Raw genomic sequence first — 25,156 nt, 5'->3', positions numbered from 1 at the left:
ACACTAACTATTTGTGCTTCTGCATTACTGCAATCCTGAACAGCTGTTTCCTTAAAATGTAATTATTTTATTGTACTTAATTTGTGTTATTTATGTCGCTTTGGCAGAGTAAATATTTGATTTCCGTCACACTTAACCCTTTGATATCCTCTACATCTTTCTACATTGTACTGTATGTATCTTATAATAATGTTTGAGCGTTTTTATTGCATGTCCTTGTCGAACAGTCATTACATTTCACTGCGCACCCCTACTGTATGAGCATATGACAAATAAAAAGCTTGAATCTTTCCATGCCAATAAATCAATTTTTAATGGAATTGAAGCTAAAATGCAAAGATGTTTACAATCTGAACCAAAGAGTTACGACTTACCTCTTTGTCTGTTTGTAAGAGGAAAAAGAAAAATCTCCATCCAGAAAAAGTTTGGCCTAGTGCAAGTTTGTTGTGCAGTTATTATTTGGAAAGGAGAAGAATGGGAACCTACATGTTCCCTGATGTGCTCATCTGGAAGCTATAAAGAGAGCTCTGCTAATGCATCAGGAAACAATTTAAGTGTTTGCACAGCAGATAATAATGAGGCTTTTACATTTGACATTTGAATAGAAGACAGATGAGTAGAGAGTGGGCCATACCAGTGTTTATTATCACCATGCTGGCACAGTCACTGCAATCCAATGTGTTATATGTTAAAATGTTACAGTATGATAGCTGTAACGGCAGACAATCACACTTTCAAATTAACAATGATGAATAAATCACAATACGTCATTGCTGTCCAGAACTTTAAGACGCAGCTCTTAGGCCCACAGTTATGGTGGGGGGACAGACTCGAACACAAGAAGTGATCCCATTTCTCAGTCATGCTTTGAGGTGTCATATAAAGTACAGTACAGTGCAGAGATTCAAAGTCCAAGAAACATAGCTTTCTTTACTTTTTTTTATTCATGTTTTTTTTTAACATGGCATGATGCAGTAAAATAAAAGCGACACCCCATCCATTAGTGTCACACACATGGACTGACTTCCCTTTAAGCTACAACAATTCTGACCTCAAGGCACATTGCTGGATTGACAATCAAACATTAAAAAATAATAAAAAGAAACAGAGAACATAAATAAAAGCAGAAAATATAAATGGCTGAAGATCATTATCAAAAGCGCCCTAAAGCAGTGGTACTCAACTGGTCTAGCCTCAAGGCCCACACCAACTTCCATCCATCCACTATCTTTGATGCTTTGAAGGTTACGGGCGGGCTGGACCCAATCCCAGCTGCCATTGGGTGAGAGGCAGGGTAGACCAGCTACACCCACATTCACACCTACGGGCAATTTAGTGTCACCAATTGACCTAACGAGCATGTCTTTGGACTGGAGTCCTGTGGTAACTGGAGTACCTGGAGGGAACCCACACATGCACAGGGAGAACGTGCAGACTCCACAGAGAGCGCTCCTGTCCAGGAACCTCCTCGCTGTCAGGCAACATCACTAACTGCACCACCATGCAGCACTCAACGCCAGCTCCTTCTTTAGAAATCGGGACCATAATATCTGATATTTCTCAACGAATGAGATTTATTAAATAAAAACTAAACATGGGACATGTTTTTATAGTGCTTCATAGACTTTTAAAAACTTTATTTTTTCCAGGCACACATTGGTGATCCACTTTTTGGTCCTGACCCACCAGTTGAGAACCAGTGCTCTAAAAGTATAAGTGCAAACATTTTTAAGCTACCCTTGTAGGAGAAGAACCTTTAATTTCAGCACAGGTTATACCAAGTGAGCGGATGATTTAACAGTAAATACAGTCAGTGGTTATGATTCATAAAAGCACAACAGGAGAGTTCCTGTCTGGTCACTAAAAGTGCAAAGCAGAGGTTTTCATTCAGGCTGCAGGGTTACTGGTGACCTCCTCCAGCAGGGGTTTGTAGAGTTGGGGGTCTTCAGGACTCTAACAGAGAAGAGAGAAGAAAGAGAAAATCATATGAAAAGGTGCAGACACAATCAAATCTGTGAGAATTTCAGAAGTCAGAGTGATTACACACATTGACTGTGCATGGTAAATGGACTTGAGCTTGTATAGCACACTTTTACACTGCAGGTCACACCTACACATTCACACCCTGATGGCAGAGGCTGCTATGTAAAGTGACCATCAGAAGTAACTAATCTATTCATACACATTAATATGCCGCCAATGAAGCAGTGGGGGTAACTTTGGGTTAAGTGTCTTGTCTAAGGACACATTGGACATATTGCTGAAGGCGCTGGGGATCAATCCCCCAACCTTCTGGTTGAGAGATGACCGACTCTACCACTGAGCCACAGCCTGAATGTGTAGACTCTACCTTGTTCTTCTCTCTCTTCTGAATGAAGCAAAGAGCCTTGATCCCCAAGACAGCAGAGCTGATGACCACACAGAACTCCAGGACGGACAGAACAATCAGCACGGCGTTGATGCTTCTCAAAAGCATCTGATGGGACACAAAAGAAACAGTGACGCGTTTAAAAGCTGTGAATATCTGTAGGAAGCTTCTGACAAACTCATTTTGAGAGTTTCTTCATAGTCAACTTGTTTTAAGTCTGTATCATCATTAGCAGCAGTTAACTTTGAAGACAAAACATATCTGTAAAACAATCACAGCCGTCTCGTTTCCATTCCTCAGCGACACACAGCTTGTATTGTCATCGGTCAGATAACATTTCCCCCACACATACATACCAGAGTTATTGCATAGACCTCCAAGCATTTAGTCTTATCAGGAGATGGAGTTGTTGAAGTGTGTCGGTTGTAATCATAATTGTAATAATGATTATTTTCACACATCCACCACAACCAAATGTTTGAAATGTTGATGCTGTAGAGCACGATGGCTGCAATGGAGAAAACAACTCCTGAGAGATTCAGAATCACGTTGAGGATAACCTGTAGAAGAAAAATCTCAATGTATGAACAACCACACATGATGAATGTACAAACTCCTCCTATTTTATGATCTCTATATGAAGACAGATTAAAAGTTGGCGACTCAATGAAAGCTAACAGGAGGATTTTATAAAGCTGGTTTACTCACCAGGCAGGGACTTGGACGCTTCTCAGACACGATGCTCATGAAACCAAATAAAATAAACTAAAGAGAGAAGAGACAAAAACATTTAAACTTCCATTTTTTCACACCAACTCTGATACCCATAAGTCACTACTAATATCTTCTACTTTACTGTAATATTAGTCAATCCAAAGATGCAAGGGGAACACTTGAGTAAGCATGTTGTTCATTTCAATGTTTTATATGCATTCAACTTTTAAGTCAATCATCTGAACAATCCTGGAGTCACCTTGTCCTCTGATCTTAAAGGTTCTTCTTGTCCTGCATGCTACAAATCACTTTGTTGCTTGGAGGACTGTCTCCTTACATGAGGCGCAGATAGCCTAGCTGTTTGGTTGCTCCCCATGTAAGGAGGATACAGCTTCTTTTACCATCTGCTTTCAACAGGTTTAAGATTCAGGATTCATCTCTCAGATAGTAAAACAACTCTCCATACTTTGACCTTTACTCGAGGTTGGAGACGGGGTCGATTGACTGGCCAAAGGATGTAGTGTTTGTTTATCTCAGGCACTTGTAGCTCATAGCTAAATGCTAATGTCAGCATGCCAACACGCTCACAGTTACATTGCAAAGCAGGTCCTGTCCTGTAGGAAGAAAACCGGCAGCTGAATCTCCAACAGAGCAGCCCCAATAAAGTTACTTTAACTTTACTTTAGTTTTGTAAGGGCTTTGGGATGCACATATTTAAATACACACAAAAAAAACAACAACATAAAAAACAAGTACAACATGAGTTTGCTTACCAGTCCTCCCATCCAAAAGGGATACATGTATTCATCCATTTGCCACCGAGAGCCAGACCCAGAGCTACAGAGGATCGCTGCGAGGCCGATGTTCAGCAAACCAATCATGATTTGCAGAGCCTGATGGGGGAGCAAACACAGTATGAGCGCCACACACCTGTACAGTTTAAAAGTAGTTACCAGGTGTCAAGATTAAAGTCATCTGGAGAACAACACGGAGGGGGGGGGCAGAGAATCCTGTTAGAGGACCTCTGTCTCATAGTTTCATTGTTTACTCAATGTTCCTATCATATATAAAACAGAACATTACCTGAAGACCCGAGACAGGTACAGAGCCCAGACAGTGTCATGAAAACACTCTGCAAATGAGACTTTGTCCTCATAGCTCTTTTCAGATGTTTTTTTTTACTCAGCTCAGCGGTCATCACAGTTTTATACATTTGTATTGATTCTGTGACAGCGTAATGTTGGTGTCCCAGTCTGAGAATTCACATTGCTTTTCAGCGGGAGCTCCACATATACACACAGTCAAACATGCACGCACACACAGCGCTGCGCTCCCCTGCTGGCTCCGCTGAAACCGGCTCGCCTCTGTTACTACCACTAAAGACGGTGGGATCACTTCATCCCCCCATTACACTCCGCAACACTCAGATTGAAGGTGAAACGTCACAGGGGAGTAAATACCGCGGCTTGAAACAGAAATCTGATGAGGGCTTGTGACTTTAATGTGTAGCTTCTGGCATTTCAAACACACAATTTAGTCAGAACTGAGTGGGTGAAGGAAAACGTATGTGTGTACATTTCATAGAGATACTTCAAACATGAGCTTGTTACTTACCCCCAGGACTGACTGAGATGAGCCCTGGAGCTTCTTCAGATGCTGGGACACAGAGCAGCATATAGGGCTGTAACAAAGGCCTTTGAGGATTTGGCATATTGGAGGTAAAACACTTTGGGGGTCCGAGGTCAAAGTGAGCACAGTGACCCCTTCAGCCTTGGTCATGGTCACAGACATCCTGCCTGCTCCGACAGACTGAAAACACAAGAGAGTAACTGCACAATCAGTTTGCTGTTTCTTATTCCTTAAGTTTTAAAATAGTTACAAGCTGAATCTAAATGTCAAAGTAGTCCTCATAATCAGTTTTGCTGACTGACTGACCTTTTCTTTTGGCTGACATTTATCGTCTCTTCTATTCCCTCTGACCAAAGTTTCACACAGTCAGTGAACTTTTTACACTTTGTCATTGAACCTTGAAGTGATTTTATGAACCTGTAAGTTCTTAGTCTGTGTTGCATAAGGTGACACTAACTTCTCCACATCCGGATTGAAAGTTGTCAGGAGTATATGCAAGCATAGTCTAAAGCCCTCTAATAAAAGCTGACACTTGTACAAATGAAGTTGATACCTCCTGGCCTTACAGGAACTCCTGGAAACTTTAGGTTTTTGGACTTCGGTAAAGTTAGAAATATATTCACAGATTCGGCTTTCCCGGATCAATAACTCATCAGCGGAACATTTCTTTTACAAAACAGACACCTCTCTGCAATCACAACAAGATAGACTGGGAGCTACATTCATATTTTCCTCAAAACGGGCCGTCCTCCACGCTGGGGAACTTGCATTGGCCTCTGCGCAGAGCCTAGTGCTCGAATGCGCAGGGACCGTCTGCAAATTGCAATACCGAAAAAAAATTATACAGAAATATTCAATAACTTCACCCAGGAGAGGTGTAGTGTCATGAAAATCATTTTACACATATGTGATCTCATGTTTCATACTACATTTCTTAGATTGGAAAATAATACTTTTAAAAAACCTTTGAGGATTTTTTAATTGCCTATAAATAGCCCAATGTTCAATAAAATCCCCTTTTGTAAGGTGTAGGGTAAAACAATAATCCCATTATGAATAAATGTCCTCCTGCTCTATAAACTACATCACATTGCTTTGGATAAAGGGCTTTCATGTAATTTCAGTGATTTTTTTGTCATGAATATATTTCTAACTTTACCAAAGCGGTTTACGGTACATATTCAAAGACGGCCATTGTGAACATCCTGTCTCAAAAAGATACTTTGAAACCTGGTTGTAAATGTATTTATCTGTGTTTGCCATTGCTCTTTATCATATGAGTATTATGATACAACTTCATTGTACTTCATGTATATTGTATACTATGCTGTATTATTTAATTGTATATCTGGTTTTAGTATTTGTATATATTTCTGATATTAGGCATAGACAGGCTTGCTCCAACAGCATTTCGTTGTACTTGTAATCCTAAACAGTGACAATAAAGATATCTCATCTTATCTTAAACAAGTGTGCCAGGGGGTATTGGGCGCCGATTATAAAGTTGCGCACACTACAAATAACAACAACATTTCTCCACATTTAGCCCTAAAAAAAAAATCAAATTTACTTTACATTCTAAATATTTAGTTTTAATCCTATATATTTAGCTAAGATTGTAAATATTTATAATCAAAGCTAAATATATAGAATATAAACTAAATATTTAGCTTTGATTTCTAAATATTTAGCTAAGATTTCTAAATTTTAACATTTGATTTCTAAATATTTAGTAACGATTTCTAAATATTTAGCTAATATGCAAATTCACTCTACCGCCCACCGGAAGCACCAAAATAAAAGTTTGAGGAAGCGATCCAACCATTGTCTCCTACAGGAGACTGGCGGGATTTTGAAAATGTCAAACGAATTGGCGGAAGATGTGGAAGATCCTGTGGCCGACACCGAAGAAGTAGTGCTTTGAAAACCCTGAATTGCGGCCAAAACGGCCCTTCCAATATTCTCCGCTAATTCGTTCGACATTTTCAAAATCCCGCAATTTCAAAATTGGATCGCTTCCTCGAACTTTTATTTTGGTGCTTCCGGTTGGCGGTAGAGTGAATTTGCATATTAGCTAAATATTTAGAAATCTTAGCTAAATATTTAGAAATCAAAGCTCAATATTTAGAAATCAAATGTTAATATTTAGAGTCTTAGCTAAATATTTAGAAATCTTAGCTAAACATTTAGAAATCAAAGCTCAATATTTAGAAATCAAATGTTAATATTTAGAGTCTTAGCTAAATATTTAGAAATCTTAGCTAAATATTGCAAAATCAAAGCTAAATATTTAGTTTATATTCTATATATTTAGCTTTGATTATAAATATTTACAATCTTAGCTAAATATATAGGATCAAAACTAAATATTTAGAAACGTAGCTAAATATTTAGAATCAGGACATATATTTTTAACATTTATATATAACATTTAACATTTATATATAACATTTAACATTTAGATAAAACATTTAACATTTATATAAAACATTCAACATTTAGACATAATATTTAACATTTATATATAACATTTAACATTTAGATAAAACATTCAACATTTAGACATAATATTTAACATTTATATTTGCCAATGAAATTGTCTTACATTTTTATTCACAAAAGTAAATTTGACAATGTTCACAAATATTTCTCTAAATGTGAATAAAAAGTGATGTTTTAGGGCTAAATGTGGAGAAATGTTGTTGTTATTTGTAGTGTGCGCAACTTTACAATCTGCGCCCCTTACAGGGGTTTTGTTCTTTATTTCTTGTGGATCATTGTTGAGGACAGCCAGTCCATGTGCTTAACTGTCACTGCAAACATAATTTTCACAAGCCATTTGTTTACATTATAGGCTAGTTGTTAACTGTGTTTTTTTTTTCTTGTCGCCACTCTTTTCTTTTCTTGCTTAAATCTAGAAATCGATGTTACATTTTACTTCCGCACCCTTCCTACACTGAGCCCTATTTGAGTAGTTTTTTTTTTTTTTTAAACTACGAGCATATTTTTCACAACACAAAAAAGAGCTAATCATTAAACTCTCGATGTGATTTAATAACTGTAATCCAGTTTAAAGCATTCAGTACTCACATAAAGGTTTTTTGGATGAAGTTTTTTGGAAGTTGATGAAGTCTGTCTCACTCGATGAGCTGGATTTACTTTTATTAAGTAAACAAGACACACCTACGTATTGGTATTATCCCATGATATCTTTTTCTAACTAGAGTGCTGCTGTCTCAGTAGCGTTGTGCTCAGCGCTGCCTCTGGCGGTCGGAGGCTGTACTGCATTAGCATATCCTCTTAGTTTAATTCTGACCTTTAAAACATTTCAGGCACAAACAATGTTCATTGCGAAAATAGCTAGTAACATTGCTTTGGCAAAAAATCACCATGTTTTTAAACGATTCTACGTCATTGTTATTGTAATGTGGCGTCCAGCCACGAGGGGCAGCACTGAGCGCCTTTGCCTACGAGTAGGCCAGCAGACTTTCTTTTTTTCTTTTTTTTTTATAAAGGGAGGAGAAACGAATCATTTTCCAGAAGTACTTCCCCATCTGGGAAATGTGTAGAAAATTCGTCCATTAATCAAGAAGACAAAAGTGACTTCTCTCTTTATGCGATTCTTACATCTACATCATCAGCATGACGCAGGGCTGAAGGATGAATAAAGTCAAAGTCATCTTTATTGTCAACTTGTGCCATACGTATAATGGACATAAAATGTCTTTGAGAAGTCAATTTATTCCAAGTGCAATAAACATCCTTAATCTCACTATATGACTGATGAGATCTAAACCGTGATTGAATGTGTAAGTGTAGCTGCTCTGCTTGTCTGTGTTACTGACTGCCTGAATGTTTTTGTGCTGTTTTATGCATTTGGAGAGCCTAAAAAAAGATGTGCATTCAAAATAAATGTGCAGAGTAGAATAGAGGATAGGTTTTATCGCACAGATTCAGCAACACATTGTAACAAACACAAGAAATATACACTACAGGTAATAACACTGCTTAAACATACACCCTTTATAAAAATGTAAAAAGAGACAATGAAACAACAGACTGTTTTGAGACTTATTGCATTTAAATTATTGCACACAACAGTTTTTCACCTGTAGCTACGTTTACACATTAATAGTTCTGAACATATATTATCTCACATTACGCTGTTGCACTTATTTGGTTCATGGTAATTGTTTCTATGTTGTTGCACTTATTATCCATCATGTTGGTCAGATGGGTGATGTTCTACGTTCCACCTTATGTCATGTACTTTGAGTCTGATGTTGGCTGGAAAGAAGTGGACGTAGACCTGAGATGAGAGTCCTAAGAAAGAGAATGAGACAGAGAGTGAAAACTCAGATGAAGACCTCGATGAGGTGGACAAAGATCCAGAGCCAGATTAAGTGTACCGTCATCTGCACCATCATCTGGTGCCCTGTGCAACACTACATTTTATATATTGCACTTTACAACATGAACAATTTTAGTTTGAAATGTTCCATATTTTGTCCATTTTCAGGTTTGTACTTTTATTTGGGGTGTCTACTATTAAAAGTTTTCATGCTTTATAATGTTCAAAAACCCTTTATTTTTCTCATCCTGTCCATTGATGCAGTAGTATTATTAACCAGCTAGTCATATTCTCCATTTTCTGTCTCTTTAACACCTTCTTCCAGGTCCAGTCTCCTCATTAGTCTACTGAATGAAAGAGTTGTATTGAAGTTTGCTCTCATTTCTAACAGGTCTACAGACATTATATTGTAGCAGTGTTAGCGTGCTATACTGTTATCAATGTTTAATTGCACCTAATTATGTTAATTAGGCGCCTTATTTGATAACACGTTCTGTATTCCATGTAGTAGAGAGACCTCTGCTGGACATTTTGCGGAAGTGTGTTTATCATGTATAAATGTATGTTAGATTTTAGTTTGGTATTTAGTTAACTTATATATGTTTGGTGTTGTTTATTATTATTTAGCTTTTTAAACACGTTTTCTCATGCATATGTGCACCGCTGTAATACACCTTTAAGAAGTTTTTCATGATGCAAAAACGAAATCATTTATGAGAAGTTGTCTTTTATTTTCATGTAAATAGGTCAGACAAAGGGATATTGCAATAAATCATTTGCAGCTGTAATTATTCGACATGAGTATGAGTTGCAAGGTGAAGATTTGCAGATATGACTCATCAAATCAACGACTCATTCAATCCATTCTGATGTCATTAATGTCCCTAAAATGTTCTTTAAAATCTGAAGCAGGTCATCAACGGCTCAGATTAATATTGATTAGGGCTGCACAAATATTCAAATAGAAGACACCAAGTGCAATACTCCCTCCCTCTCCTTTTCTTCTAAATGTACAGATAACCTGCATTATATTAAAATGCAGCTGCAGGTGGTCTGGCCTACACCCACATCTTTGTGGTTTTGAGAGGGATCGTCAGTGAAAATATTACATTTCATTTCACGTCCTGTAAATCATATCACAACAGTCACATCTGTCAAAAAGTCAGATTATAACTCCCCCCCCCCATATCCTGCAGCCTACATGAGTTTGTTTAACAGGCAAAAGAGAAACAACTGTTGGATTTCATTGTGTTCATAGATTCTCCAGTGAAAGAAAAGCATCTTAATTCATTGACAAGCCCGCCTCGTGACATCAGAGCCTCCATCACGTCCGTGTTTGGAACATAAATTGATTCACGCTGATCTTAACTTCTCCAATCAAACGAGACACACATCTTGATTGAAGTCCAGATCCCTTTAATCAAACACTACTCTTTGGACTTCTTCTTTTTCTTCTTCTTTGGAGGAAGTGCCTCCTCGTTCACAATGTCCTCTACAGATGTTTTGTCCTTTTTACATTTTTTCCTTTTCTGCCTCACTGTTGATTCTTCCTCTGTGACTTCTGCTTTGTCCAACTTATCAGCACGTTTTTTCTTTTCGGCTGTCAGAACAGAGTCCTCGGCTGGCTCTGATTGGCTGGATTCTGCAACATTACTTTCCTGTCCCTCAGCAGGTTCACTTTGATGTTTGGAGGATTTCTTCTTCTTTTTCTTCTTCTTCTTTACCGTGGCGTCAGCGTGCAGCTCTGTGGTCTCCTCTGGACTCTCTGCTGCAGGTGAAGACGTTCCTTCTTCTTCCTCGTTCTGCTCTGCGCTCTTTTTCTTCTTTTTATCTTTCCTCTTTGTTTTGTGTGGACGCTCTGCTTGAACGTTTCCTACAAAGATCACGTCCTCATCAGGAGAAACTGCGTCGATTATTTCCTCTTTTTTCTCGCTGCCTTTCTTTTTCTTCTTTTTCGGTATCTCATCTGTCTCAGGACTGCTGGGGGCTTTGTCAACATTTAGCTCATCAATGCTCCCAGTGGATTTCCTCTTCTTCATCTTTTTGCTGCGAGGTTCCTCTGCCGTCTCCTCACACCTCTCAGCTCTCTGCTCAGGTGACTGTGAGGGAGCCGGAGTCGATGGAGAATTGGCTGGTTGTTTTTTCTTGCCGTACTTGGCCATGAACTCGGCCTCCTGCTGCTCAAGCCGCAGCAGCTTGGCACTCATGGTCATGCCGTGCCTGGCTCCTCTACAGACACAAGCAGAAAAGCATTAGATATGATGACATCATCATTTTCCATCATTTGGTTATTCTGAAATACTCATACAAACTTTGATTATGGTTAGGGTTAGTGTTTAGCTATTAGCTAAAAAAATATATATATATACTTTGGGCTGTCAGCATTTACTGGTTAATTGTGATTAATCAAGGTTCTGAAATGAATGCATTCATTTCTAAATTCTTTTTTATGTGGTTCAGTTAATAGCATAACCTTCAATCTAACAGAAGGTCTGTACTTTACTTCAAAATAAGAGCAGAGTTGAATTTAAACAGCAAGTTAAGTACTCTCAACTGAAGACAGTAAAACATTTCAAAATAAAAGCCTAACATGTTCATCAGTGATTGGCTGCCACATAGTTTGATCTCTAAACGTTTGAGGGTTTCAGACACTCAGGTTTTATGAAATCTTATGAACGAACTCACTTATGGGCGGTGCGTCCTCCACAAGCCTTCATCAGGTCAGCATCAGTGAGCTTACTGAGAATCAATCAATAAATTAAACTTTAACAAAGACATGAAAAAGGCATGAATTTATCCAGAGACAGATGACACGATGCACCATGTACTCATCTCTGCAGAAATTAAAATAATAAGAACATCAGATGTTTTTACTTGAAGGTGCTGGAGAGATCCATCTTCTGCTCGTCCTCCTCGTCATCGGAGCTGCTGCTGCTGTCGTCTGAGTTTGAGGCCTTTGGCTCCGGCTGCTCCTGACCAGACAGGAGCGTGGCCGACTGAGAGGTATTCAAATAAAAAATATCAGTGAGAGTCGGAGCTTTCTTTGAAATTCCTCTTAACGAACTGAATGTTGTATTGCTGGCCCAGATTGGCTAATAAACATCATGTTGAATTTTAAAGCTGATTTTTGAACTGTTGAAGGATAACGGGTAATACTGATGCTCTATCTGTTTTTTATTTAATAAATCTAAAGAGACATTAATAGCCATGTCAATCAACACATGATATACAGTAGCAGATTTCTCTGTGGAATTGCCCTTTATTGCTAAATAACAATATTGGAAATACATTTTTACCTTGACAAAGCATCCATACAGTTTGGCTTTAGCCAGCGAGGCTTTCCTCGGCATTTTATTGGAGATCATTCCTTCCTCTTCATCTTCCTCCACCGTCTTCTTCAGCTTGATACCGCTCTGAATCACAAAGACACGTAGACAGAACGTGACCTTCTCTCAAAGACTAAAAGCTCCAGATAAACAGAACACACATCACAATCATACATGAAAAACTGTTTTGAAAAGGTGAGTGTTGAGTAATGATATAAAAGTGGATGGGTCAGTGCAGTGTTGAATATGTGTGAGGAGTGAGTTCAAAGGGAGGTGGCAGATATGGACAAGGCTCTGTCCCCCTGAAGGTGGGACTCACCTGATCAGACTCCACCTGCAGACTAGAGGAGGCCTTGTTGAAGACGTGATCCCACCAGTGGAAGGTGAACTGCTCGCCTTCCTTATGGCCGACCTAAAAGAGAAGAGCAACGTACGAGTTCACAAATAATACAACTTTCTACAGAGGAAAAAAAAAAAAAAGAGCGCAAAGCTAAAGATATAGACAGATTAAAACCAGAGGTCACTCACCCCTCCTTTGTCACATTTCACTTTGACTTTGATAGCTTCTGAGATGCCGTTCTCTGCTCGCCCCAGTCCTTTACCTGAGGGGACGATGTGAGTTTAGTGAGAAACCTGCTCCTGAGTCTGATACCTTGTGACGGCTGAACTCATAAACAAAAGGCAGCAGAATGTGTTACCGTGTTCCCAGCCGTGACGCAGGAGTTGCTGCTCCGCAAACTTCAAGCCGCGGCTTTTCTCTTGTACGACTTCAGCCATCCCTTCAAAAGGAAATGTATTTAATTATGAATTACCATGATCACTGACAATTAAAAGAGTGACGGAGCTCATTGAAATATGTTGTACATAATGCCATCTTTAAATGTTCGGTACCAGAAAGAGGAATCATTGTGTTAAAAAAAAAACTGATGGTAGCTGGTAAAGTATGGTACACATCTGACAACTGAGTCTGTCCCTACTGAATTTAAAACTTAAACCTCATGATGACGTCTAGAGAAGCGCCGAATAATCATATTTTCCCTCATCTAACTATGTTGTTAGTTACTCTTTAAGATTTAAGCTGCTGTGTCACACATTTAAATCATCATTTAGAAGCTAGTTGTTGTGTATCAGGAGACACAGACCAGAAAGACTAGGAACCACTGAACTAGAGGAAAGTGTTGTACATTAGCTAGATTGTGTACCGTCATGAAATGATTTATGCAGAAAGCAAAAGTCAGAGAAGGACTTCAAATGCCTCAGTACATTCAATTCCTGCCATGACACGATGGCGTTCTGTCGAAAACAATGCAAAATGAGAACAGAGTTTATCCTTATCCCTTTTAAATAATGAAATAACTTTATATTAATTCTCTACTCATTCCGCATCATGCATCTTGCGAAACACTGCAGGTTAACAAGCTGCTTCACATTGTTGTTTACATCCATGAAGCTGTCGTCACACCGGAAGCTGTGCAGAGCCTCTGTGTTGTGACAGTCAAGAGGCAGATAAACCTTTTAATAGGATATCTATCTTTTAACCTGCTGCTTGATTTGAGCTACTAAAAGGTTTTTCCCAGCTTGTGATTCAGATAAACTATTCAGTGGACACAGGTTTAGACTGTAAATGTTTATTCAGACACTTTACTGCCATGTTAGGTTCTTCAATCTGCATTTGTTGTGCTAAAACCACATTTTCATTCTCACAGGACTTCCCTCTCTTTAACTTGACAAGACAGAAATGAGCTGATATTAAAGCCACACGTTGGACACCTGAACACACCGGCTGTGTTGAACCAACAGATTGTTTATCATCTTAAATAAAACTGAAATAAAACACAGCCTACCTCCTTGGTGTCTCGTTTTATTAAATCTGCATCTCCACAAACGCCGGACTTGGAAAAACACTCATTAAATGCAGCAGAAGCATAGACTGTAAATATTACAGCAGAAATCACTAGCCATGCGGCTTCAGCAGAAAGCTGACATGACACCGGAAATACGTCACAATGTACAAACATTAATTAAAAAGGTGAATACCGCCACCTACTGTACCGGAGTATGTAGCGTGAGATATATCAAACTAATTCACATGGAATGTAAATTATTTAAACAAGCAAAACACCTGAATCATTTGTTTTAACCATATATCTTTCAAATAGCCTTTCATTGTAGTAGGTCCCTCTCATTTTGTTCCCAAACCCTGAAGGGTCCTTCAGTATAAACAAATCCGTTCATACACATTCATACGCCGCCGAAGCAGCGGGAGCAATTTGGGGTTAAGTGGACACGTCGGACGTGTGGCTGCAGGAGCTAAGGATCAAACCTCCGACAATCTGGTTGAAAAGCCACCCATATAACTTAAAAGCTGTAAAAGTCTTATTTATTTAAGTCAGCAGTCAGATTTTAAAATATTCCTACGCCCCAAAGAAAAAACGCATTACTCCCAAATTTAGCTTCACATAATGGATATACATGTTAAAAATATTGTTTGGCATGTGTTTTAAAAACTGTCCCAGTGCAGTTTAAGAGGTCATAGCCTTCAAAGACCAACAGATGGCGGTATTAAGCTCCAGAAACAAATCAAAAAGTAGCTTCCTCTGAGTTATTACGTCAACATCAGGACATGGTGCAGTGTGTCCTACCGACTTACATCAAATATAAACTGCAATGTTGCCAGTGCATTTATTATCATTTTGTAACCACTTCACTGGATAGAAGAATTGTTTCTTTAGATAACTTTGTTCATTGATTGCACTGAAGTGTTAACCTGCAGTATTCATTAATTGGACCAATCAGTTTCTTTTCTATTCTTAATCAAAAAATGTCCTTACTCCTTAACAGGTTCACATCTTCAGGGTTTTTAAACGTTATAATACATAATACATTTGTACTGAATTAGCCTATTTATGTTCACTCTACTGTTGTTTACCAGATCCTTTGAGCAGCTGAAATAAACGTTTATTATTCTTGTCTCAGCTTAATTTTTTTTTTTTCTTTATATGATTTTATCAATTTCCCAGCAGGTCAGTTTTTACCATCAAAACAAGATGCTAGAATATCTTTTTCAGTATGATTTTAACTTCTGGAGAAATACCATTGATGAACTGCATTTGTTTAAAGTTAAATAGATTCTCTCTGCTGGATTTTAATTCTATGTTTGGCATATATTCATCTGCAGCAGTGTTTTAGCTTTTATGCTTTTATATGATTTTCTTCGTCATAAAAAAACGGCATGCCATATATGCCTACCTCTGTCAAGCATGTCATGCATTGTACTGCATGCTAAGTTGTAGATTTGAAAATATGTTGGCTATCTATTATAGTAAGGGTCAAACCCAGCTGAGTAATAGTTTCCATACAGTGAAGCATGCAGCCCAATGTGCTTCATGAAGAAAACAGACGGGACATCACAATTTAAATTGACATAAATAGAGAAAACTAAAACTGGGCAGAAGATGTATATGAAATCATTTTATGGACAGAATAAAATGGATGAATTATCAATAATACAGTTAAGGGTCCAATGGTGATAATACTCATGGACTAAGGAGACATAACCTTTTCAGCTTCCAGTAAAGGTGTTTACTCTTTGTGTTTGAGGCTACTTCAACCCCCCAAACCCCCTCCCTTCTTCATTTCTTGGCCTTCTTTAGGAGCTTGTTCACGTAATAGCGTTCTTTGTCAGGGATAGTCTTTTTCCACAGGCGTTGAAAGTCCTTGTGGCGAGCCAGTGTATGTAGGATGGTTTGTCCATGTTTCCTGTGAAAGAATGCTCAGCAGTTTATACTTTTAAAAACTACATTACCAAATAAAAATGAGCAACAAATCAAACACCACAAGTATTTACACAGTTGTACAGTAAGTTTACAGAACTTGATAACCAACCTCACTTCTGGTGCCGCATCCACAGCGATCTGCGAGGCAGCCGCGAGGAAGCTCTCAGTGAGGCCTTTTCCATCTGTGAGGATGCAGGCTGCTCCCATGCTGTCAGCCAGCTGGTGCAGGTGTCGAGCCATGCCGCATCGCACAGCAACACAAAGGTGGCTAACGAGGGAAAAGAACAAATCAATCAAATGTGATCCAGTGCAACATTTTTTTACCCATATTTAATGCTCCTGCTGATAAAAGGTATACATTTTATTTTTCTTCACTTACCTGAGCCCTTTGTTCAACAGGGCGTTAAGGACCCTTGCATGGCTACAGTTTTCCACCATGGCTCTCAGTGCAAGATTGACCTGCTCATGAATAAAGACGCTGGGGGTTTGTGCCAGTTTGAGCAGCAGGGCTTGGCCTGTAGCCTCAACCTCCGGGTCCATGGCCTTCTGGACGTGAACATACATCTCGGCTAGAGTGCTAATAGCCTCACAGGCGACAGCGGAGCGAAGGTTTTTCACCTGAACAGTCACAATGAACATCATCAGTCCATACTGTGGTGTGCAGACTCACAGATACATGTAGGCTGTAGTAGTGATTTACATGAAACACAAAGGGGACAGCGTGTAAAATACCTCCTCTATGAGAACCAGGCTCACTTCATGGAGTTTGGGTTTGAGGATCTCCATGTGGTGCTGTGCAAGTGCTCGCACGTCTTTCAATCCCTCGATTTTATTCATCCTGCATGTTTTAATGGAAAAAGTTACCCAACCACACTGACAACTCAAACCTACAGTTAAAACAGCTACTTAAAACATGATATAAGGAAGCTGACTGAATACTTATCAATGACTAATGGAAAAGGGGTGGCATTTAATAAGTTCATATTTCTTTCTTATCCTTTATAGATGTGTATATATAATGATAAAATAGCTATTCAGATGAGGAAATCCCCAAGTTGGTACATCTGATGCTCTCTGGTTTCCGTGTCTTACCAGTCGTCAGACGACAACAGCTGGAAGCAGAGGTTCAGGCTCGCTGCAGGCATAGGGAAAGGCAGCATCACAACCTTGGTATCCTCCACTCAACGCTTTCTTGTCTGTTAGATCAAAAGATATTTTTTTTTCTTTCCTTCATTTAAAACAACTTAGCCTGACTTAGATATTTAAATAAACGTATTGAACTCATGGATGAATTTGTTTTATACTCATATACAATGTGTATTGAAGAACTTCAAAACAGCAAGAAAAGGAGCACACTCAACCGTAATAAAATTTCAGGTGCACGAGCGCAAGAAGGCTATAATGAAAATAGAAAAGTCTGCACACTAAATGTCCTTTAAGTATGTTCTACCTGTTCCCTTGATAGGGGGAAGGAACCTCCCAGGTTGAGCTCCTCCTTTTTTAGTTTGAGGCTTATTTGGAGGGCCTGGGGCCAAAGGAGGCAGCACAGGGACCCTCTTGGCAGCGTCAGGAAGTTTAGACCGAGAGATGGACTTTTGCTGAGTTGCCTGCAGGCTGCAATGATCCTCTGTTTTCTCACTTTTATGAACAGCAAGATGCAAATGTCAAAATACTGCACTTCCTTGTGTATCAACGTAAAATAAACAGAAAAGGATCCTGTGAATTTTTTTTTTTTTTTCATCATTAAGGATGTATTGTGATCTTACCAGTTCCCTTGTCAGGTGTAACAGGGCGCAGTAACCTCCCAGATCGAGCTCCATCTGTATTTGCCCGTCGCCCTGTTGGAGGCTTTGGGGCCAAGGGTGCCAGCACAGGAGCCCTCTTGGCAGGTACAGGATGTCGAGACCCAGGGATGGACTTTTGCTGAGGAGCCTGGAGGCTGCAGTGATCCTCTGTTTTCTCACCTTCATGAACAACAAGATGCAAATGTCAAAATACAGTTCTCCTTTCTGTATCAACATAGAAAAACCTAAAAAGGAGCCAGTGAAAAAAGCCATTAGTCAGGATACACTCACCAATTTGTTTGGAAGGTAGGTAAGGTAGGTTGATACTGGCTCCCAGTTTGCCGAGGAAACAACGAAAGTACCAAACGACAACTGAGTAACTTTGGAGACATAAACAGTTGAAATGTTAAAATGACACATCAACACACTGAACACAGAAACATTCCATTCTATTCTCTATCTGTGTGTTTGTATTTGAATTAACTCTATCTGTAGTACTGTATCTATTTATGTTTATTATATTTTATATTTCAATATTTTCTTCAAATACTGATCAAACTGAAGGACAGGGATGACCCTGGTCCAAGTCCTGGTCCAGTCTACCCTGCTCACACTCACCTGTGAAAAGTAATAGGGATAAAGGGGAAAGCTTTCTGGGGCCAAGTCGCAATGGGGAGGGCCCATGAAGGTTAGCAAAATCATGGTCCATCCTAATTTTAAGCAACTTTGACCAAAAATATTTACACCCAGAGGTGTCAAAAATATTCACATTTATTACTCAGGTAGAAGTATAGATAGGGTTTAAAAAGACTTCTGTAGAAGTTGAAGTATCAACTCAAGCTTTTTACTCAAGTAAAAGTGTAAAAGTACGGGTTTCAAAACTACTTAAAGTATAAAAGTAAAAGTAATGTAAGGGGGAAGAAAATGTCATTAAGGACAAAAGCTTAGGCCGCGCCACAGGGGCCTATAGTGCTCTACCCCACATCCCAGAAAAACATTTTTCTAAAGGCCATAATGACTATAATGTTATATTAAAATGTTAATGTTGAAAAATTTGGGATGCACCTGTTTCAGCCGCGTTTATGCCCATTGAAAATGAACGCATTTTAATACAATGCAAATACATTAAAGAACCATATATGTGTACTACTGAGCATTAACATGTGTTTCATGGAGCGGAAGATATGATGACTAGTTGCCTATAAGTATTGTAATGGTGCAAAAAGTCAAACTTCAGAGGCATGTTATCAATAGCCTTTATTGGAATGTAAATGTACATCCAAGTTTAGCTGCAGGAATCTGTGAGGGCAACGGATGTAAGATAACAAAACTGGACAAGAAAATTGGTTTACCCAGGGCAGGCTTAGTAACAATTATCCTTGTATGGTCAAATTCACTCTATCAGGATGGCACGATTTATCTGGATAGGGTTTTTTTTTTTTTTTTTTTTAACGATGACAAGCCAGAATGAAAACAAGCCGAGATGAAATAGGAGTAGCAAGGTTTTTAAATGCAAGGAGTAGAAAGTACAGATAATTGCGTGAAATCTAAGGAGTCGGCTGAAAAATAATTACTCCAGTAAAGTATAGATACCCAAAATTTCTACTTAAGTAAGGTAACAAAGTATTTGTACCTCGTTACTTGACACCTCCGCAACATCCCAGATATGAACAAATGATGTCATACACATTAACACTAGGATGTCCTATAAAGCTTCAAGGGGACACAAAATTAAAAAAAGTAGTTTTATGCAGGATGAGAGATTTAAAGGCAGGCATGTGCAATAGCTACTATTTGTCGTTTCATTTTAAATTTTAATTAAATAGCCGCACAACATAAAAATCGTCTACTCTAAATTCAGCATGACAATCAAATATTGCCTAAATTAATAATTCAGGGTTTGAATTTAATGGATGCTGTTTGTTTAGGTGTAAAAGAAACCCTCATCCAGGACAAGGACATCTAAAGCCTAAGTGATGCCACCCCCCCCCCCCCCCCCCCCCTCTGTGTCCTGATCCTCAGTGGGACTGCTGGTCTGTTCTGCAGGAAACAGTTTTATTTCCCTCTGCTCTGGTTTCCGGGCAGTGAGGATGTTGCTCCAGCAGGTCTCCTTCCATGATTGTTTATCTGTGTCAGCACACAGCAGGGGGGGTGATGGGGTGGGGGAACAAACACCCGTCCTGCACAGGCTGGTTATCATGCCTGGCCTACTGTTTTGGAGGAAATCCACCAACTGCTGGCTGCGATGCTGATTGACAGATATCTCAGAGGAGGTTATAACACAGCTGTCAAGAAATGAGAAACGTATGAGAGAGACAGGAAAAAGTTCAAAAATGTTTTTTTATAGTGTGGGCCAAACCCCTTAATTTAATTTCCATACTACATCACATGGATACATTATAGACTAAAGTTTGCCTTTTTTTTGGCAGTAGTTCTCTTTCAACATGACATCATCCTCAGGCAAAAGTTACAGGAGCCTTTAAATATGTTTTCCCCCAATTTGATGTAGAAGAACTAGACTGTCCTGCTTGAAGCCTTGACCTCAAACCCATCCAAAAACTTTGGGATGACCTGGAACAGAAGAATTGTCCAGATATTGTCATCCAACATCAGCATTGGACCTCACTATCAGCCAGGTAGCCTGGACCAGCCAGCCAGGTACCAGAATATTGCTGAAGTTATTTGCAAACGAGTGACGGCAGAAGGCAGCAGAGTGGCATTACTCCTCTGAGGAAAAGGCAGCTTCACCTACTACATACTACTAACTAATAGAACGTATACTAATACTGATAATGACGATGGTTTTTGTTTGATAACGACGACTTATAAGATGGTTTCTATACTGATTAGAGCTCTCAAGAACTGCCGTCAATGTTGTGCTTTGCCTCTGTGCAATGCCTGTCAGCACCTGTGTGACCAATCAGACTCAAAGCTGATCGTTTGCACTTACTGACATTGTTCCCTTTTTTCTAGATCCTTGCTTGTGTTGTACTTACTCTCTGATGTACGTCGCTTAATGATAAAAGCGTCTGCCAAGTGAATTGTAGAATTTTGAGATTCGAATAAGATAATTGTTGGTATGTCTGTGTGGTTTAGTCTGCTTGTGATTATTTCCTATCATATTGGCCGTTGCTGTCCGTCATTTTGATCTCCGCCCTGGTGATTTGAATTGTAGGAAACATAGGAGAAGTACTGGTCTCATGCATGTACATTGCTTTCAAATAAGTACGATATCCGGGTATTTCTGGAAAACTGTAGATCTTGCATTTGTTTGCATGCTGGATACTGCATACTTGATTTTGACCAAATCAGTACGTACTATTCAGGTCTGTGTCAGTTCATTAGATCTACCTTCCTGTCTTGTGTGTGTATTTTTTCTTGTGGCATTTCGTCGTTTTGTTGGATTTTAAGTTGGACTTTGATGGTTTGTTTTCTATTCCCATAGACTCTGTTAGTTTGTCATTTGTTTTTTTTTCTTGTGGCTCCTTTTTGTTTTACTGCTTTTTCCATGGATTTTTATTTATTTATTGTTTTAACTTTTGTTGAAAAGTAGCCTTATGTTTGTATCTTTTTGTTTGAATAAGTACCCTTTTTTTCTTTTCTACCTGTGGTTACTCCTCTTTGTTTTTCACACACCGCCACTGTAATAGGTGTGAATAGGTTAGATTGTCAACCTTGATGCTGAGGAAGACCAGCTGTTTTTCCACCTGTAAGAGTCATGACCTGAGTTTTCCATCATGCATTATCCCACAGGACCGTTTATCCTCCCAGAAAATCCTGAACACAAACTTAAATTTCAAGACATCAAGGTCTCCAAGCCTTCTGAAGACAAAAACAACTCTCTCTACCTCCTCCTCGCCCTCCTTAAAAATCCTCTCTGCTCCATCCCCTCCTCCTTTTCTCTCCTCCTGATCCTCATTCAATCAGTCCCCTCTGTGTGTCACAGTTTTTTCCACTTTCCTTGGCTTCACTTCAGGACCCTCCTCCCCCCTCCCTCCCCCAACCCCCCCCCCCCTCTCCACGTCAGATGCGGCTGCTCTGTTTTGCACTCTCTCCTAAATGTTTACACCGCTTTAAGAGTTTACTAAGAGCACGAGACTCACATGTTTGCAGCTAGGATGAATCGTTAAATTAAAAAAAAAAGAAGAACTTTCTTCTTTTTCTTCGTTTGGTCTTTGGAAAGTGTTGGTCTGCCTGCGATAAGAGCGACACATTAACCCTGGAGCTCCTGGCTGGAAAGGTGAGTGAAATGTCCTCTGTGGTTATAACTGAACTAAACGGAGACTTTAGGGTTTTTTAGATGCGACGAATTGTTGTGACAGAAGTTGTTGTTTTATGGACTCGACAGAGAGATGTGAAGTTGTAGGCTACTTTCTCGCACTGAATGGGGCTCAGCTCGTGTGGATAACAGAAACAAAGTCACAGAAATGTTAAAGGATGCAACTTTTCAATCCTTCTTATAGTATCTGTATAATATAGTATAATATCTGTTGTCATCTGTGGCTTTGTCGGTACTGTTATCAGTGTCGTTGTCTCGATGTGTCATTTATTTTGAGGCTGAATACGGAAAACGTTTCTTCTCTCTGACGTCAACATTCATTAAAAAAAGTGCGTTTCTTACAGGAGGGTTAAGATGTTTTTAAAAGGACGGTGATGGATTTAAAAGTGTCGAAAAATGTAAATTCTGGTTGTTGTTTTTTGTTTTGTTTTGGGTTTAAAGAAATAGAGAATCGTCCTTAGAGTTTTCTGTTGTAGGGTCCTATTTCATACACTGGTTTACTCTTTTTTCAGCTTATTTCAAAGTTGTCTTGCACATATTGTGAACAGTTGTGAAAGAAGTGCTCAGATGATTTACTTTACTAAAGTAGAAATAGTTCAGTGCAGTTCTAATCCATTTGTAGGAGAGTACAGAGCAGTGAGAACTGTTGCAGAAAAGACACCAAATATAGGATATTTATTCAATGCTACTGTTAATATTTACATTTATTTGCACAATAAAAAGTATTTAACTGCATGAAAAAAGATGGAGAATATACAGTGCAGGAGAAGGCAGGAAACTGAAAGATTTTATTAAAAGCCTCCACATAAATAATGTTAAAATATCACCAAATTGAAAATAAAAACTCAGAGTTGCCATACTGTTAATAATGTGTACACATATGTTAAACTTATAATTAAAAATCTACATACAGTAAGAATGACGATCAAAGCAAAGCAGTAAAATTTGAAAATGTGAAGTTTATGAAGAGCTTTGTTCTTTCTTATTACATAAAGTTTTTCTGTCTTTTTGTGCCTTTATTGGAGAGATGGGACAGTGGATATTTGGAAATCAGGGCGAGGGTTAGAGAGAGAGAGAGAGAGAGAGAGAGAGGGGAGTGACATGCGGGAAAGGAGCCACAGGTTGGATTTGAACCTGGGCTGCCCGCTTTGGAGGACTATAGCCTCTGTACATGGAGCGCACACAGTAACCACTGTGCCACCAGCCCCCCAGCTGTACCTCAGTTCTGAGGTCAATATTGATTCTAATAAATGATGAGCTCATGAAATGTGATTCTCTAATGTAAAATACTCTAAAAGATAGAACGTTAAATGATGAATACATTTTTTTATCAACAAGCAGTCTAATTTACATGAGGGTCTAACAATCCTATAGGAATCTTTTTGTACTTTAGATCCTCAAAGAACCGTTTCCTTTTGCTTACAATACTTGCATAATTTAGCTTATTGTCACTGCACCTAAATAAAGTACTTTTACTTAGTACTATGATGATTTCTATCACTCATGCTGAGGTGAAGTGACTAATCTGTAATCAGAAGTGTTAAAAGCAGAAACAAACATTGTGCAGAATTGCTACTCTGCTTAACAATAAGGTGTATGCATTCATTTAACTTTATAAAAAATTGGAGACAGCCTTTGAATGATGCAGCAGGAGGAGAGAAAAGGAGGAGAGAGGAGATTTAAGGAGGGCAAGGAGGCGATACAGAGAGTGGTTTTTGTCTTCAGAAGGCTTGGAGACCTTGAAGTCTTAAAGTCTAAGTTTGTATTCAGGATTTGTTGGATGATAAATGGTCCAGTGGGATAATCCATGATGGAAAACTCAGGTCAGGACTCTTACAGGTGGAAAAAAATGTTGCATTGTGGGAGTCTGACACCAGAAGAAGTCATGAACCAAACATCGGTATCTCTAAAAAATAAGAGAAAATGTTTTGTTATTCTGAAAATAAACTGCCCATCATCTACTTGATTTCTCTCTGCTAGTTTTCAAAGCATGTAGGCCGCTTTTTTTCTTTTCTTCAGATAATCAAACCATCTCTCAGCTCATCAACAAGTGATTAAAGCACTTGTTTAAGTGAGCTCCTGGCTTTGTGTCATCACGTTATGCACTTGCTGTTTTTTTTTTTTTCTTTTTCTTGAGTTTCTTGGCGTCTCTGCTCTGAAATGTCTCCAGCTTCTATCAACAGAGTGTGAGTCAGAAAAAGCTCCTCTGGCAGCTCTTCTCTATCGACTCATTGCAGAGGAAGTTGCTGGGAGGAGGTCTGCTGTTTCCTCCTCACCTCCTTCTTCTCCTCCTCCTCCTCTTCCTCCTCCTCCTCCTCCTCTTAAGCCTCTGCTGTGTTTGATTTTTACATACAGATATCTGGATCCACCTCTTGGTCTGTTTTAGGGTCACAGAGGAGCTGACTCAGGCTGATGAAACGTGGCGGCGTGGTGGCTGCAGCCAAAACAAGCGTGTGACATCCTGAGCGTGATGTGTGACTCAGCTCGCTCATGTCATGTCGGGGAAAGTTAATCAGGTGAAGCAGTTTGAGATGAAGTGCAGATGTGAGAGTATAACGAGGGTGGTTGATGCTTTCATGCTTGTTGTTTCGCGTGTTTGCTCGATGTGTGACACTGATTGTTTTTTTCTAGGACTCTGAGATGTAAGAGTCTGATTAACTAAAGATGGGTTCATAAACTCGCTGTGTCTCACTTGTATCATCGTTTTTTGTGGCCTGAAGTAAAAATATAAAAAGTTGTTAAAGATCTGTAGAGTTTAGGATATGGGGTACAGGCAACTGCAGCTCGAGCAAAGCACTATTTTGTCCACCGCTTGTGCTTAATGGTGCTTTGTTATGGTGCGTTCTAATTGATCGCTCCTTCATTCAAAGCGAGTGGAGAAGGGGTTGGAGGTGTGCCGCTGGAGGAGAGCGGAGGCTTCAGAATAGCG

At 39.2% G+C, this 25,156-nt stretch overlaps 3 protein-coding genes across 5 annotated transcripts in view; 1 reads left to right on the top strand and 2 right to left on the bottom strand.

Moving 5' to 3' along the window:
• Positions 1 to 617: 617 nt before the first annotated feature.
• LOC109976939 (membrane-spanning 4-domains subfamily A member 4D) lies at positions 618 to 7,960 on the bottom strand. Of its 2 annotated transcripts, none has more exons than XM_065957871.1 (7): positions 7,802 to 7,960; positions 4,697 to 4,891; positions 3,856 to 3,975; positions 3,077 to 3,133; positions 2,725 to 2,928; positions 2,351 to 2,476; positions 618 to 1,953 (listed from the first exon to the last, which is right to left on the bottom strand). In XM_065957871.1, the coding sequence occupies exons 2-7, from the start codon at positions 4,871 to 4,873 to the stop codon at positions 1,888 to 1,890; spliced, it is 750 nt and encodes a 249-aa protein (XP_065813943.1). In that variant the 5' UTR covers positions 4,874 to 4,891; positions 7,802 to 7,960; the 3' UTR covers positions 618 to 1,887. The 2 variants fall into 2 exon arrangements, with proteins under 2 accessions (XP_065813943.1, XP_065813944.1); XM_065957872.1 differs by lacking the exon at positions 7,802 to 7,960 and adding an exon at positions 5,018 to 5,137.
• Positions 7,961 to 9,772: 1,812 nt separating this feature from the next.
• Positions 9,773 to 14,378, bottom strand: gpatch4 (G patch domain containing 4). Its single transcript, XM_020644517.3, has 8 exons — positions 14,233 to 14,378; positions 13,087 to 13,167; positions 12,917 to 12,990; positions 12,708 to 12,800; positions 12,359 to 12,475; positions 11,937 to 12,058; positions 11,748 to 11,801; positions 9,773 to 11,291 (listed from the first exon to the last, which is right to left on the bottom strand). Exons 2-8 carry the CDS (start codon positions 13,163 to 13,165, stop codon positions 10,490 to 10,492), a joined length of 1,341 nt encoding a protein of 446 aa, XP_020500173.2. The 5' UTR covers positions 13,166 to 13,167; positions 14,233 to 14,378; the 3' UTR covers positions 9,773 to 10,489.
• Positions 14,379 to 21,971: 7,593 nt separating this feature from the next.
• pear1 (platelet endothelial aggregation receptor 1) overlaps positions 21,972 to 25,156 on the top strand; it is a 55,377-nt gene continuing 52,192 nt past the window's right edge. Inside the window, exon 1 of one of the 2 annotated variants that reach the window (XM_065958056.1) lies at positions 21,972 to 22,188. Coding sequence is in view for 1 of the 2 variants with exons in the window: in XM_065958055.1 (XP_065814127.1) it covers positions 24,718 to 24,743 (26 nt within the window). In the remaining variant the exon portion in view is untranslated. Of the gene's footprint in view, positions 22,189 to 24,595; positions 24,744 to 25,156 lie in introns of those variants that run through there. The other variant, XM_065958055.1, reaches the window with a different exon arrangement.

Source organism: Labrus bergylta, chromosome 8, assembly GCF_963930695.1.
Source record: "Labrus bergylta chromosome 8, fLabBer1.1, whole genome shotgun sequence".
In the NCBI taxonomy this organism is placed as follows: domain Eukaryota; kingdom Metazoa; phylum Chordata; class Actinopteri; order Labriformes; family Labridae; genus Labrus; species Labrus bergylta.
This window is presented reverse-complemented; position numbering and strand designations above follow the sequence as displayed.